Below are 17,007 nucleotides of genomic sequence, written 5' to 3'. Positions count from 1 at the left end.
TTCCCGAGAGTAACGACACAACCAACATGGGTTTTTACGAACATATCACCTACAAACATGGATATCAAGCCACTGCCACACTCAAAGAAAACACTTTCACACAACACCAATATGACACCACAAGAATAGCACCACACTTTATGTCCTGAAACAACCAACATGGGTTTTTACGAACATATCACCTACAAACATGGACATCTACCCACTGCCACACTCAAAGATAACGCTTTCATACAAAACCAATATGACACCACAAGAATAGCACCACACTTTATGCCCTAAAGATGATCCGAATAAAGGTCGAAACGTCGGCAAAAAAATGAAAAAGGTGTTTTTCTAAACTACCTCTTTCGTGACCGCTCCTCACGACTTCAACAAATTATGAAACAACAGGTTACTAAGAAACACACATTTCTACTTGTGAGCAACAACACAACCAACATGGGTTTTTACGAACGTATCACCTACAAACATGGATATCAAGCCACTGCCACACTCAAAGAAAACACTTTCACACAACACCAATATGACACCACAAGAATAGCACCACATTTTATGCCCTGAAGATGATCCGAATAAAGGTCGAACGTCGGCAAAATATGAAAAAGGTGTTTTTCTAAACTACCTTATTCTTGCCTGCTCCTCACGACTTCAACAAATTATGAAACAACAGGTCAATAAGAAACACATTATTGTTAAATTTTTTTAACAGGTTTTTTAAATTAATGTTAAATTTTTACAGGTTTGAAAAATGTGAGTTCCCGCTCGAAAAGCAATGGTGCCCCTAGGGAAAAGAAGAACGTCCGATGAGAAACGTTTATTTGATTTCGAAGTTAAACAACAAAGATGCTGTCGTATGAAAGAATTCGACGGCCGTCTTTGGTTAAATAAAAAATGAGAAGAGTCCTGAAATAAGGATGCGGATGCGGTCTTGTGCGAGGACCTGCAAACTTGGGTTGGCCGGACTGGGTCCGTCTCTCGTACCCATTACGTCCGAGTCGGGAGAGGAAAGTCTGTCGGGTACGGGTGGTGTGTGTTCTTTCGTGCGAATTTATTTACGCAGGGCGTAAACTCGGCGAAAGGGCAGGCGGTGAAACTTGGAGAGTCGAGGTCGCGGACGTCGAGCCTTCAAAATTGGTAAAAAAACAAGGATCGCCGAACAGCCTAAACCAATCACCCTGATAAAGATAAGGGGAGTACTTATGTTTGGGCGTTAGCCTCGGAAGTTCGCCGACTTATATGGGAAAAGAATTCTTTCATATATGCTGTGTTTCAAAACCGCGAGCTCGCACAATGGGAAATTGTTTAACAAGGCAGAGGTCATCGGCGAAGAAGGAAGGAGTCGGGCTCACGGCCCCTGTCAACAGTAAAGACGCGACGACCCCGACCTCCTCCAACCCTCCGCTCCAACCCCTTCAGATATCCCACGAAGGCGGAAACCGGGAAGGCAGGAACGGACCCATCCCGCCCATCCCAGAGTCGGAAAACACGGCCGGCTCGTCGAGCTCCAACGCAAAAATATTCGTCGCCCTTTACGACTATGATGCCAGGACGGATGAAGACCTCAGCTTCAGAAAAGGAGAACACTTGGAGATTTTGAACGACACCCAGGGCGACTGGTGGCTCGCGAGGAGCAAAGCGACCAAACAAGAAGGATACATCCCATCAAATTATGTCGCCAAATTAAAATCAATCGAGGCCGAACCGTAAGTAAAAAAAATATATATATAACAAAAATACAATTTTATTAAAAATATTTTTTCCTCTATTATTACTCTGTTAACACAACATTAGACTTTTTTTATCGAACAGTTTCTCAACCTTTCCAGGTACAACTGTTTAAATATTAAAACAAATCAAATGAAAAAAAAAACTTATAAAAATTTAGTTAAAATAAACAAACAGTCGAATTCCTTTTACTTTACGCAATCCCTATAGGTTTTATTATTCAAAGGAATTTTCACTTTTCCATTCGAATTCTTCACCTTCGTTTCTTCTGTATTGAACTATTGGAGCTTTTGTTAAAATAAACTTTATTAGTCAATTTCTTAAGGACATAGAGATAAAATATAAAAGGTTTTTGGCGTTTCTTCGTTTCCCCACAATTGTAATGAGATTTTTATTATTATTTTTTATTTTTTTATATTTTTTTTACCCTGCTTAATTCCAATCACACTTCACCGCTCGACCCCCTTCCGGCTCTTATTCAATTAATATCCAGTTTATATTAGCAATTAGCACGGATGGCCTCGTCAGCTCGACTTTCCACATGTAGAGGGGGATTTTTTTCTTTTTTTGATCAAGAAACCTTGTCTTTCTTTCTTTCTTTTTAAATTGTATTAAAACTTTTCCCTCTAGGCGTACTGACAACAAAAGAAAATCGGATTTCAGCATCCGATCCGTCCAGATAGTTTCTTGCTTAAACTTTCTTTTTTTTTTTAATCCTAATGATTTTTCCAACGTTGAACCTACTACGATGTAATTTCCCACGCGAATACAACAAAAGGATAAAGGAGGAAAGTCACTTTTTCCCGATTTCAAAACAGGCTCATTTTAAAATTGAGCAAATTATAATCGTACAAAAACAACAGAGAAGTTAAAGGAGGAATGTGCAAAAAGTAAGAGGGAGGGTGATTTTCCATACACTCTTGGTCTGCAATAAGCACTAAATGTTGTATTTGTAGTTTGTATAAGCATAACAATGTGTGATTATATACTGTGTTCTTTTCACTTGTTTATAAAAGGTAAATTACTGACAAGTAGAACCTACAGACGGATTTCTAATTTAAATCAATTAAAAGTTGTACCTGATTTGGTCCATTGATTTAAATGGTGTTAATTATTCCAACTGAAAAATATAAAGTGTTCAAAAAAATGGAGAGAGTAAAGGAAGAATGGGCAACAAGTCAGAGTTTGGGTGATTTTTCTTACATTCTCGGTCTGCAATAAGCACTAAATGTTGTGTTTGTAGTTTGTATAAACATAACAACGTTGTGTTCATATACCCTTCTTTTCACTTTTTTATAAAAGTTAAATTACTGACAAGTAGAACAGAATCTGTCCGTAGATTTCTAATTTAAATCAATTAAAAATTGTACCCAATTTGGTCCATTGGTTTAAAATGATGTTAATTATCCCAACTAAACAATTATAAATCATACCAAAACAACGGAGAATGTAAAGGAGGAATGTGTATAAAGTCAGAGGGCAGGTGATTTTTCATACACTCTTGGTCTGCAATAAGCTCTAAATATTATGTTTATGGCTTGCATTAACATAACAATTTGTGTTTATCTACTGTTTTTCATAGCTTTTTTTAAGAATAGAATTCGTGATAAGTAGAAATACTTCCATAATAAACTCAATTTAAAATTTTACCTTGATTATTGTTTGTACATAACTATGTGTGTTCACATACCCTTCTTTTCACTTTTTTTTTAAATTAAATTCATGACAAGTAAAACTTACAGACGGATTTCTAACTTAACTCAATTTAAAATTGTACCACGCTTGGGCCATTGATATAAAATTGTAAATTACCCCAATTAAATAATTATAATCATACAAAAATGCAGTGAAGGTAATGAAGAAATGTGTAGTAATAAGATAACTTTTTGTTTCACTTCATTGGCTTGTTTTTTTTTACTTTTCTAGGGTTTTTTCCTCTGGCTGTGGCAGCTGCCACATATATAATAAAATAAATAAAAATAAAATTTTATATAAATAATAATATTAAGGAAACAAAAATTATAATCTTGGTCTGCAATAGGTACTAAGTCTAGTGTGTGTGTACAACAATGTGTGTTTATTCACTTCAGTTTACTTTTTAAAAATTGTTTATTTTTAATTAAATTCGCCTCCTTTTTCCCTTATGAAAAAATTTATCGAGCTGCAAAATCAAGGTCATAATTTTGGCCCATTTTGGTCAACTCACTTGACTAGAAGCAATGGACTGTTTATATCTAACGTAAACTCATTTTTAAAAGAAAAATAATCTTCCTTCTTAATTTCTGGGTTGTAAATATCCTAAATCAAGAGGCAAACATTGGTATAACATATTGCTATTCAGGCTGATGATAAATGATTGCACTTCCAATTTCAAAGATCAAAAGTTTCAAAACAACAGAAATTATTCACCAGTTATGGAATTTGTAATCATTTGTTAGTTCTTAACTCAAGCGAGAGAACGAGAGAGAATGGGAAGTTAGGAAAACAGTCTGATTCAGTTCTAGCATTTGTATTAAAAACTAACAAGTGGCTTCAAAAAAGAGCAGACGAAGTAAGGCTCTTAGCAAAATGAAAGGATAATAGGTGGATTTCAACATTTCAGTTAACTTTAGCAACGATCGAGTTTTTATATGTAACTTATTCTCCATCAAAAATGAGCTGTAGCTATTAATCATGATATCCGACTAGGCTTTAGCGGCCTTGATGACTGCCGAAAAGATAATTCTGCCAACTCTGTCAAGTCAATTACTCCCAAAGTTTATACACAAGACCTTCACTCCTCAAAAATTTCCAGTCACTGTGAAAATGTCCCTGTCTCAACTCAACTTCTTCAGATTAGAGTCTTTTCTGCCCCCTTAGAAATCGAACTAGTAAGGTATAAGTCAGAACATGGTTTCACTATTGTTACCACCAGCAATGTTGGAAGCCGTAATAATTGTTAGTACATTGAAATCATGATTTCATTGATGGATTTTCTTTTAACTTTGTATACTAAATGATTTTTCATTTGACAGAATTAATTTGTTAAGACCTTTTACATTATAAAATTGCAATTAAAATCTTTTTGTATTTACTGAGACATTGATTTTAATTAGAAATTTATTTAGACATCGTGAGATGCGGTCTGGTGTGATGTAGGTTTCAGAAAAACATTTTCTTTATCATGCCAACGTTTCGATCTTTATTGAGATCATCTTCAGGGCCTGGGATTTACAAACATTGTTTACATATAACAATTNCGATTTCATGGTAAATGGTAGGTGTGGGTGAAAGCTATTAAATGTATCTAATGTAGTTTGAATTTGATCTGTGGGAACTGCTGTCAATATATCATCTACGTATTTAGTGAGGAAGGGTAATGTGAAAGGAAGTTGTGGTATGACTGTATTTAGTAGGTGTGTCATGATTATGTCTGCCAGTATCGGGCCTAGGTTGCTACCCATGGCTATACCAAATAGTTGTTTGTAAAATTGATTGTCATATGTAAAATATCCGTTAACACAGCAGTGTCGGATCATTGTAATGAACGTGTTCTTTGATAGAGTTGTGTGTGGTGTTATGTTGGGCCATTTAACTTTAATAATGTTCAGTGTTGTGTCTATTGGGATGTTGGTAAACAGTGATGAAACATATAGGGATATGAGAGAGTAGTGTGAGGGAATGTGGATATTATTAATTTTGTTAATAAAATGAAATGAATCATTTACATTATATGTGTTATCTGTGATGTTGTTGAGTATGTTGGTTAGGTATTTTGTCATGGTATATGTGGGTGAGTTTACAAATGAAATTATGTGTCTTAAAGGGTGTTCGGGTTTATGTGTTTTTACAGATCCATATAGTTTCATGGGTGTTAGTGAGTTGTTTTGAAGTGATTTGTAGGTGTATATGTCAATTTCTTTTTGTTTGTTTCTTGGAGAATTTTGTTTGTCTGTTTGATGAGAGTAGGAGTAGGGTCTGATTTGACTATGCTGTATGTGTTTGTGTCTGTGATAATTTTGTTAATTTTTTCCTTGTACTCTTTTTTACTGATTGCTACTGTTTGTTTGGTCTTATCAGCAGAAAGAATGAGTATGTCAGGATTATTTTTGAGAAAATTTTTGGTTTTGGTATATGTTTGTTGGGATAGGTTGTGTTGATTTGTAGTGAGGTGTTGAAAGTGATTTGTTATTGCGTTAATGCATTTTGATTGAATATATTAAAAAAATATATTTTGCATTGTATAAATTCACTTTCCACATCCAAAATGTAATTGTTATATGTACACAATGTTTGTAAATCCCAGGCCCTGAAGATGATCTCAATAAAGATCGAAATGTTGGCATGATAAAATGTTTTTCTGAAACCTACATCACACTAGACCGCATCTCACGATTTCTAAATAAATATCGATTAACGTCCACTAATCACCACACATTTAATTAGAAAATTAAGAAAATTGCAGTACTATCCATTTAAGCAGGTTGTGCATAGTTTTCCTACGGTGTGTCAAAAAATGCACCATCCTGTAGCTTATTAACATCAGTTAGATTTTTAGTACTTATTTATCTAACTTTTACAGGCAATTTCAGACTGATTCAGAGATACCGAGCACATTTGGTGAAGACCTGTTTAAATTAAATCTCTCAGCTACTGTCTACTAATAATCTTTGGTCTTACTGAACGTCTCCACTCTTAAGCGTCTCATTTCCGTCGCAAAATTTCAAAGATTGAAATTATTAATTAATTAAATTATTATTAATTAAAATTATTATTTAAAGCTTTTTATTATTATTAATTAAAACTGGATTGCCGTTTAATAAAATATTTAATTAATAAAGAGGGAAGGTTCTACTCTAAAGGGGGGTTCCATTACAAGCGAAACTAACAAAAAACCGAAGCCCAAACAAAAACGATTTTATTTAAAAAATGACAAGACTTTTGGGATATGTCGATTGCATTTTGAGGTGTGACAGTTTGTCTCGATCTTCTGGAGCATGTTTATACCATGTATCATCCAAGTGTAACTCGATCTCGACCCATCAATCCATACGATGTCGACTAGTCCTGAATACAGTAGAAAGAAACATCCGTTATATTTGCTTTGTGTTGTATTAATGTCTGATTTTTGTGATATCAACACTGATAGTTTGTGCAAAAAATATGTTTTACAATTTTTTGTCTTCCGTTTGTGTAAAAACTTAAAGTTGTAGTATTTTTTTTAAATATTTTTTTATGTACATTTATACTACTTTTTCAGAAATGTTGAAAATTAAATTTCAATATCAGTAATGCTCTAACAGTAGCACACTTCCCTTGCCTATGCATGCGAATCCCTCTTTGATTATACAAAAATTTAATTCTTTAGTAGTTGAATGTTGAACATGTGCTTTTGAGAATTTATGTACTTTAGTTTTTAATCAAAAAGTTTTAAGCTATTTTCTTATCAAAGAAAAATTGTCTGGCTCCTAATTAACATAAATTCTCTCTCCATCTCACTTAAAAAAAAAAATCATAAAATTACTGAATATGGAAAATTAAACTAGTAATTTTCAGCCAACTTGATCACTTCGTAAAGCTCAAGTATTTTGTGTGAGAGTATGACCATTTATTGACCATTTTAACAATGTCAAAATGTGCTAATGTTTATAGGGTGAGCTGGTTTTTTTCTTTGATATTTGTTGTCGTAATTATGTATCGAAGGCCAGAATTTATTTATAAAAACTGTTAAATTCCATGTTTATACATTAAGAGATTAATATATACACATAAAATGATAAAGTTTTTTAAAGATGTTATGTTTCTTTTGCAGCCAGCAGGGAAGCAAGTAAATTATCAGTTAATTATTGTATAGTTACTACATACTACTTGTGTTGTATATATTAATTATATACATCACAATGTTGTGGGTTTGTTTTGATAAGCAAGTTAAAAAGCACGAAAGATGACATATTTTTAGCTATACTTTAAATTCACTAACTTCATTTTAATGAAAGTTTTGAAGAAAGATCAGTGTCCAGAATAAACATTTATTTCAGTAGGGAAAAAAATTAAATCATATAAATTTTCCAATTTATTTTTGTAGTTTTAAAATTTTTTTGTTTAGTACATTTGAATGAAGGTTTGTTTTAAAAAGTAAGTCGTTCAATTGGATGTTGCTAAGTTGCATGCGTGCCCTTTATGTTTGGCAGAGGAGGGGCTGTGTATTTGATTACAATACTTACCTAAATTAATTATTTTAGCATGCAGTGTAGAGTGAATTTGATTTTATTTAATTAAATTGAATATGGTCATAACTTTTATTTATCTTTATAATTTTAAGAGTAAATTTTTTAAATAAATAGTGCATGTTGTAATACATAGTGGCCGTATTAATTTCTCAACAATATTACCTTTTTGTAATTGTCTTTTTTGTTTTTAATATATTATGAAAATGTGTAAGATTTTTACGTCTCTCTATGCAGCCTCGGCTGGTTTCACCACTTCAACTTCATGGTCTACAGTTTTTATAAGCATTTTCCAACAGTTTATGTTGTCACTGCATTGGTTCACGTTGCACAAAATTGTCTTGCATTAGGCTCCAATGACGAATGAAATGTAACTTGCACCGGGTTGAAGTCGTCTGCATTTTCCCCATTTTACCCGCACAAAATCAAAATCTTTCAATTAAGTTTGATGTCTGGGAAATAGTAAACATCTGGCGATATTAATCCTATATCAGAACAGTTTGAAAATTATTTAAATTTTTCTCATTTTATTTTGTTATATTGGTTNGAAGATAAACAAGATTGAAAAATAATCTTGATTTTCATAAAACTTTTAATCTTATAAAAATCTTCAATTTAATCCTTTGTGCTGCTCATGCTCAGTAATCCGAACTAATAGTTGCAGAGGAGTATTCGTAACAGTGAAAATTTAGGATTATAGAGGATGTTAAAAAAAATATATATTAAAAAAATAAATTCAACACTCCCTCTTTCTTTCTCATACAACACTCCCTCTTTCTTTCTCATACACACTCACTTAATCTCTCTTGCTCACTCAGTTTCTCTCTCTCTCTCTCACTCTCACTCTCTCTCTCTCTCTCTCTCTCCTCTCTCTCCTCTCTCTCTCTCTCTCTCTCTCCTCACTCACTCACTCCTCACTCACTCCTCTCACTCACTGTCTCTCTCATACTTCACCCCAAATAATGTTTAATTTGTTTCCTTTAAAATTCTCGCTTATTGATTTTTTTCCCGGTTAGGATTAATGGAATGTTCGGAGTACTGCAATTCAGAGAGCACTGTATTAAGTTTTTGTTTTGTTGTAGATAAATAGGCAATAGTAGTAATGGTATTGGAAATATTTTAACAATAGAGCATACAAAAATGTATTAGTTTCAATATTTTTATGACATACGAAAGACATTAATTTAGAAATTAACAAATTTTTATATATTATACTATTTAGATTTCACTTTGTAATCTATTTATCCTGCACTGTTTTTTGCATTGTTTGCAAATTTCCACATTGCAAGATAAGTAATTGTCGATTTGTTTTAGGTGGTATTTTGGGAAAATTAAACGGATAGAAGCTGAGAAAAAATTGCTATTACCTGAAAATGAACACGGAGCATTTTTAATAAGAGATTCAGAAAGTAGAAGAAACGATTATTCTTTGTCTGGTAAGAATTTTCATTTATTGAATAAATTTCTGTTTTTATTTTTGAATTGTGTCAACTAGCAAAAAAGTATCATGACAAATATGTTAATTTGCTTCCTTCAGTATTTTATAAAAACTATTTTATATCACATTGATTTTGTGAACTGAGACAAACAAGAATTGATGTGGATAAAATATATTTTGTCGTACATTAAGAATTTAAAATGTTTTCAACAGCTCTTTTAAATTAACCCTTTGCAGACAAGTGTCGGCAATTAGCCGCCCAAGTTTTTTCCCGTTGCAGGACACATGTCGGCAAATAGCCACCCAAGTCTCTCAGTGGCACTACCAGACGAACCAGCAAGTCTTTTACATACTTTATATCACTTTATATGCGATGTCTACAAAATCCAAAGAGAACATGTTCAATAGTCTTGAATCTGACAGGTTCGTTGATGACAGTGCTTCAGCCAGTGGAAGCTAAATTGTTACAACAAGGAATCACTCAAACTTACAAAATTACCAGTGATACTGATGATGATTAAATATTGATTAAAATAATAAAAGCATCAACATTGAATGAACTTCATAAAATTAAGGTCCTGTTACACATCATTCAGCAAGATGATAACAGGAAGAAGTAAATATTGTGTGGTATGTTCCAATTACAAAATTTTCCAAAATCTAAGGTGGGAGAAAGAGGAATCAAGGTATTATTGTACTACGTGTTCGACTAAACTGGCCTTGCATATAGACAACTGCTTTGAAAAATACGTCATGCAAGAATATAAAACGAGTAGCAAAACTAAATAGGTTTGCTTGGATTTTGTTGTATGAAAATAAATTTGTAGTTTTTATAAGCAAAAGTTCACCATTTCTAAACTGTGCGCATCAATACCTATCATCAAGGGATAAGTGTCATAGGTTAAGTAATTTTTGGGTAATAAAATCATTTCATTGTATGCTTTCAGTACGAGATGGAGATACAGTCAAGCATTACAGAATTAGACAATTGGACGAAGGAGGCTTTTTTATTGCAAGAAGAACTTCTTTCCGTACACTGCAGGATTTGGTGGAGCATTATAGTAAAGACGCTGATGGTCTCTGTGTAAATCTAAGGAAGCCCTGTGTACAGGTATAACAAAGCCAAATTTTAAATTTGTTTCCAATGATGTCAAATTCTCAGGGGAAAGAATACAATAGGTTTGTTCCAACACACTCAAAAACTATTTGCCAACTAATCCGTTATGTATTAATTGTGCATGCCCAACTTATCTACTATCGACTTATCTTGGATTCTTAACTCTGATGGAATGTTTTTTTCCAATCTCGGACTCCTTCAGTCATGGTTTGTTATGTTGCTGCTTCCATGCTTCTTTGTTAGAATCTGCAGAACCGACTATTTGGTGTCCAGATATTTATGGGTCATTTTAGACCCTACAGCAACTAATGGGGAAACAATTAGAAAAGGGTTATGGGGTGCAATTGATAACAGATTAATCCTAAGTTCTAGTGGCACCAAACAGTCGGTTCTGACAGGTTCTTCAAATCCAAAAATGTCTGCACCTTTGTGCCAGAGGTTTGCTTAATTCTTAGTGATCTTCAGTGATAACATATCTGGGTTTTGGTGGTCTACCCTTTCATATTTAAAGTCATATTTGAAGAATAGTTTAAATTTGAAATTTTCATTACTATTTTATTATGTTATTTTATTAACGTAAACAAAGCGATACAGTATACTCTTCAAGTAATTTCTTATTTAAGGTCCCAATTCCTTCTGGGTCCATTTGTTTGTCTTTCCTGGAAAACTCATGCTGTTCTGGCACTGGATCCACTTATTGGGTTTGTCTTCACTTTGGATTGTTGAACTTCTCAGTTCCTCGCTGAAGATGGCGCAATGTCGAAACACTTTTGGGTAGTTCAGTAAACCCACGAGTGAAGACGGGCCCAATAAGTGATCCAGCACCAGTTCAACAACATGAGTTTCCTGAAGTAGTTGGGTGGTGGGAGGCAATAAGGGCCTCAACCGAAACACAAAAATAGTAAGTGTCAGACCTCTTTATATATGATTTTTTTGTGTGAGTGATTTTTTAAAAAATTTCCTTTTGTAATGTAATGAATATATATTAAATAAAAAAAGTCTATATTAAAAAGAAATTGAAATCAAGTATTACTTAGAGTGATTTCTCTGATATTAATCTTGCGTATTTTAATATTTTTAGAGTAAATTAATTACATATTTGAGAGAGTTTTAATGCATATTTTGGGAATTTTGTTGCTTAACAATCTGGGCTCTAGTTAGAAGAAATTTCTGGTTTGACAAGAGTGAAAGTGTGGCTAAACATCTGGCCATAGCTCTGATGGTCAGTCCATAGCAAAATTCTCAGACTGTTTTGACAGTCAAAAACTTATTACAAACTTGACCTTTTGTAGCCGTCGGAGTTGTCAGAACAGCTGTCTGAGTTTGAGTTTGCTGAGTGTTGGAACTCTGTTCGACCACCAGTTTGCTGATGGTTTGGATGTGTGGTGGAACAAAGCTATTATTTTTTGAATGCTCAAACTATTTACAAATTTTAAAAAAAAATATACGTAGGAGTTATTCTCACTGATTTCTTACAATATATTCAATCTTTGTCCAATGTTGTTAAGTGTGATCTGAAATTGTTGCATAATAATAAAATAAAATAAAAAATGAAGAATTATGGAATTTTCAAAAATCATTTTTCTTCAGTAAATCAAAATTATTATAAAGTTCTCTATTTTGTTGTAGATAGTTTGACAAAGTTGTATGAAAATTCAGAATAGCACAACTAATAAGTTTCAGGTTATAAATTTTTTTACAATTGTTTGATGACTGTTTTTTAAATTTAATTGTATAGGTTGAAAAACCAGTTACTGGTGGATTATCTCATAGTACTAGAGATCAATGGGAAATTGATAGATCGTCTCTGAAGTTTGTTCGCAAACTTGGGCATGGCCAGTTTGGAGAAGTGTGGGAAGGTCTTTGGAATAATACAACTCCAGTTGCTATAAAAACTCTCAAACCTGGTATGAGATTTATTACTATTTATTACAATCAAATTGATACTAGTTCAAGAATTTTCTTTAACCTTGTTTTAATTTTAGGAACAATGGATCCTAAGGACTTTTTGGCTGAAGCACAAATAATGAAAAAATTAAGACATACAAAGCTTATTCAGCTTTATGCTGTTTGCACGATGGAAGAACCTATTTATATTATAACAGAACTGATGAAGAATGGGAGTCTTCTTGAATATTTACAAGGTACAGGCGATATAAATTTAAATTATTTGAATTTGTGCTTTATCATTTTTTTTTTTTCACAGGAAAGGGTCGATGTTTACTATTAGCACAGTTGATAGACATGGCAGCACAAATAGCAGCCGGAATGGCATATTTGGAGAGTCAAAACTATATTCATCGTGATTTGGCTGCTAGAAATGTATTAGTCGGAGATAGCAACATTGTAAAAATCGCTGATTTTGGCCTTGCCCGTTTAATTAAGGTATAAAAATGATCTATTTTTAATTATAACCATTACTATTTTAAACAATTATAATATTTAAATTTATGATCTGTAGGAAGATGAATACGAAGCTAGAGTTGGAGCAAGATTTCCAATTAAGTGGACGGCTCCAGAAGCGGCTAATTACAGCAAGTTTTCGATTAAATCTGATGTTTGGTCTTTTGGAATTCTACTTACAGAATTAGTTACATATGGACGAATTCCTTATCCAGGTTTGTTCTCATTTACAAAACATTATAAATGGCATTAGTGTTGGGGGTAGGGTAAAGTAAGTTTTAAACAATTTTTTCTACAAATTGGTTTTTTATTGCGCATAAATAGTAACAAATTACATTGATCACATAATTGAACACTACTTTTCCCCATCTTTCTAGCAACATAAAAAATTCCACATCGAAAGAACGACTGGTATTTGGAGGCAATGAAAATTACATTCCTCGTGCTGCTCAGACATGAGTCACTGACCGAACCGAGTAGTAGTCAAAATGAGCAGTGTCTAGAGAATTCTGCAGTTGGGGTAGAGCATTGTCATTTCTCTGTTCGTATTCCAGCTGTTTCTCCTTCAATGCTTGGCTCAAACAAATCAGTTGTAGTCGTAGAGATCCCCTGTGATAGTTTCATTTGGTTTTAGCAGGTTAATAATTCTTTAATGACCATCTAAACCCACCAAATTCAGAGCTTTAAGTCTTGAATAATTGGTTTTCCCGTTGTAGTTGATGCATGGCCAGGCTTACCCCAAGATTTCTTAAGGTTTAGATTGTCGTAATTTTCATCACCAGTTTTAATTCGATGCAAAAAAGTTTTCTTGAAAAAACAAAAAAGTTTTCTTTAAAAATCAAACTATTTCACAATATTTTAATCGAAAAATCAAAATTATTTTTATGAATAAAAACTAATAATTATTATAATAATTAAAATATTATAAAATTTCAAATTAAATTTATTGCGCTATTCAAAATTTATGATCAAATGCATTGGTAATTTTTTTTCTGTGAAATAATGTCTCAATGTCTTCTTTCACTCAAAATATGTTTCAATTTAGAAAACGAACACTTCTACGCTCGTAAGAGGGCAATTCCTTTCTTGTTTTTGACCTTCTCCAATAATGTTCCAACGTCTTCTACAATTTTTATTTGGTCGCTTAAAGTATGATTTCCTTCATCGAATTCCCCCCCCCCCTATGGCAATCAACAAAATGTATAAAAACTGAGTCAGGCACAATATACTGGCCAAAATCAATTTTATTTTAATCGAGGATTATCCATTGTCATCAGTTTGGAATACCGGTTATTTGAATTGAAAAAAGTTGTCACAGTAGAATAAAGCAGCTTCCGGCCAAGTTCCACTGAGTGATTACAGTGTCAGGAGGAAGTTGACAGTTTATAACAGATTTGTATTGACAATTAATTAATAATTAATCATTATTAATTAATTAAAATTAAGATTTTTACCATTATAGATCAATTTATTGACTTGAGGGAATATTAAGCAATGCTATCCAGTCCATGGGCCATGAAAGTGTACTGGACCATTTTCTGAAAGAATACTTTAAATGTTGATGTTTGAAAATTTGCCCTGCTTTTATCATTAAAATGCTGTCTTGAAAGGGAATGTCACATCTGGGGAAAAAGAATTGTCAAAAATTTATAGAGTGGGAGGACAAAAAATGAAACCAAAAGTCAAACCACAATTTAATGAGTTTTATAATATACATAGGGGAGTTTGTTTTAATGCAGTGTATTCACTGAATTTTAATCGCTCAGTTTTTTAATTAATATTTTATGATTATTTCCTTTACTTACTTTCCTAAGTTGTTCTTGTTTTATTTATTTTCTCACAAAATACAAAAAATGCAATTTTGTGCAACAAATCCTCAAAATGTGTTGTGCCGTGCAATATAAAACTTGATTTTGTGGTGATGTTCAGAGTAGCCTAAAAAAATATGCAATTGTATGGGAATCCAAGCTCTATTATTAAAAAATATTACTTGTTATTTACAATTAATAAAAAAATATACCAAACAAAAACCCTTGAGAACCAAAAGGCCAAAAAGATGAATAAATAATTCCTTTGACATGCTGTCCCTGATCATACTTTCAGGTAAAAGTACTAAAAAAATAATAATAATTTACCATCAAGAGAAATGTATTGCACAACAAATATTTAAAAAAATTAATGTATTGTGGGAGAAAAATTTAATTTTTTTTCTCAAAAAATCATAAAAAGGTTTCCAAAAAGTCAAATTGAAAAGCAATCTTCTCAGTAGTGTTGACTATGCAATACTAAAAAGGCCTGCGGATCCCACTCTATTCAGAAAGAAAAAAAAACTGAAAAATGGGAATTTTCTACAATTTTTGTATATAGGGAAGGGTCTATTATGTCGATCCAGAACTTGTTAAAATGAGACATAAATAGCATCTGTACATGTAAACTTGTTTTACATCAAATTTCAAATTTACAGGAATGACAAATGCTGAAGTGCTGCATCAAGTCGAGCATGGTTATAGAATGCCTTGCCCTCCGAGCTGCCCTGAAACACTCTACGAGATTATGTTAGAATGTTGGCATAAGGATCCAATGAAACGGCCCACATTCGAAACGCTTCAGTGGAAACTTGAGGATTTCTTTACAATGGAAGGTTCAGAGTACAAAGAAGCATCTGCTTACTGAAGCCACGTCACTCACCACCTAAATGCCAAGTCTCTTCCCCAATTTCTCACCAACGAGCTGAGAGGCAATAAATCTGTGTATTTCGTTTAGTTGAAAAATTGTGTATTTACAGATTCTGTATTAAAGTTTGCACTTCTTTAATCAGGTAAATAGGTGGTGAAGGATAAATCATAAGTCAACATCGATGTTTTTAAAAATATTTTTGATTAACCAATTTTAATTGGGAACTTTGATGTCATTATTAAATAGACTATTTCAAAGTAATTCTTTAAGGTTAACTAACTTTAACCTTGGTAGTATTTACCTTATTAGGTAAGACCTTATTTAATGTCTTATTCAAAATGGTATGTTCTATGTCTCTTTGTATTGTGTAACTCTATCAACCCTTGGTAAAAATATATAAATTCATCTATTATTTTCTTTTACAATCATTTTTTTATTTTTTATAGTTTTAGAAATGTTATAAGACTTTTAATTATGACACTCATGCCCCACAACAGTCTAACCTTTGCTCCAAAGATGGAGAACCTTATATTCTTCCTTTCACGAGGTGTGTTAGTTTAAAATTCTAAATATAAAGTGTCATTTTACAAATATTGTGTGTTATTCTTCTATTTATTTTATTGCATTGTTTATTTTTGTAGCGTGTCAAATGTCTTAATTATTATTATTATTTTTTTTTTTTTTTTTTTTTGGTTTCATGTGATTTTTGTGACAACTGCCATTTATAATGCTGAATAAGAGCTTTCATTTCAAATTAAAAATAATAAATGTATTAAGGGAAATGCATTTTTTATATAAGGTATATTGGAATCTCATCTGTCAAATAGTCGATTATATGGTGTGTTGTTGTCTAACAATTTTTAAATGTTTATGATTTGTCGTATAAGGGTGCAATCATTAAGACAAATATCTGATGTCTCTATTCTGTGATAATTTTTTTGCTTGATATTAACCAGAGCCATTTTTACATTCTATTTGTTTGGTAAATAAACTCGCAGGTTATAACGCCTGATACATACTCAAACCTCAGCAATAAAAAAAAAAAATCTTTTTGTATTTTTTTATGAACAGAGTTAAGTTTTCCTCAATCCTCAAATGAAATGAGGAATTTGCTTCACAATAGTTATATATAGGTATATTATTTGCTGAGGTACACTGACTGTTAAAAAAAAATTAATTAAATAGTTTATACATTACGTAAAATATTTAAGGTATATACAATTTAAAATACGTTGTCACGTTAAAAAAAAGAAACGCACAAATTTTAGAACGTGTTAGGTAATAAAATAGGATTCAGTCGAAGGTAATAATTTGTAAGACTATAAAGATGGCTCTATAAATAATAGTTCATTCACATTGAGCAATGGCATTTAAAAAAAGGACATTACAAATATTAAAATTTGAGGACCATGTTTATACTTACTAATCAAAACGGCTTC

The 17,007-nt window shown here is 32.4% G+C and overlaps 1 protein-coding gene across 1 annotated transcript; it reads left to right on the top strand.

Annotated features, from left to right (window-relative positions):
* The first annotated feature begins 975 nt into the window (after positions 1-975).
* On the top strand, positions 976-16,601 carry LOC106670482 (tyrosine-protein kinase Src42A). Its single transcript, XM_014400893.2, has 8 exons — positions 976-1,706; positions 9,249-9,370; positions 10,320-10,483; positions 12,228-12,396; positions 12,475-12,633; positions 12,696-12,874; positions 12,951-13,107; positions 15,357-16,601. Exons 1-8 carry the CDS (start codon positions 1,240-1,242, stop codon positions 15,563-15,565), a joined length of 1,626 nt encoding a protein of 541 aa, XP_014256379.1. The 5' UTR covers positions 976-1,239; the 3' UTR covers positions 15,566-16,601.
* The last annotated feature ends 406 nt before the right edge of the window (positions 16,602-17,007 follow it).

The sequence above is a fragment of the Cimex lectularius genome, unplaced genomic scaffold, assembly GCF_000648675.2.
Source record: "Cimex lectularius strain Harlan isolate CLEC.00 unplaced genomic scaffold, Clec_2.1 scaffold31, whole genome shotgun sequence".
In the NCBI taxonomy this organism is placed as follows: domain Eukaryota; kingdom Metazoa; phylum Arthropoda; class Insecta; order Hemiptera; family Cimicidae; genus Cimex; species Cimex lectularius.
The sequence above is the reverse complement of the archived record's forward strand: the minus strand, read 5'-3'. Positions and strand labels throughout refer to the sequence as shown.

Excerpts from the sequence above, each read along its gene's own strand:
- LOC106670482 (XM_014400893.2), top strand. The coding sequence starts at position 1,240 with ATGGGAAAAGAATTCTTTCATATATGCTGTGTTTCAAAACCGCGAGCT. Across the intron at positions 1,707-9,248 it reads AAATCAATCGAGGCCGAACC|GTGGTATTTTGGGAAAATTA; the intron begins GTAAGTAAAAAA and ends GATTTGTTTTAG. Across the intron at positions 10,484-12,227 it reads TAAGGAAGCCCTGTGTACAG|GTTGAAAAACCAGTTACTGG; the intron begins GTATAACAAAGC and ends TTAATTGTATAG.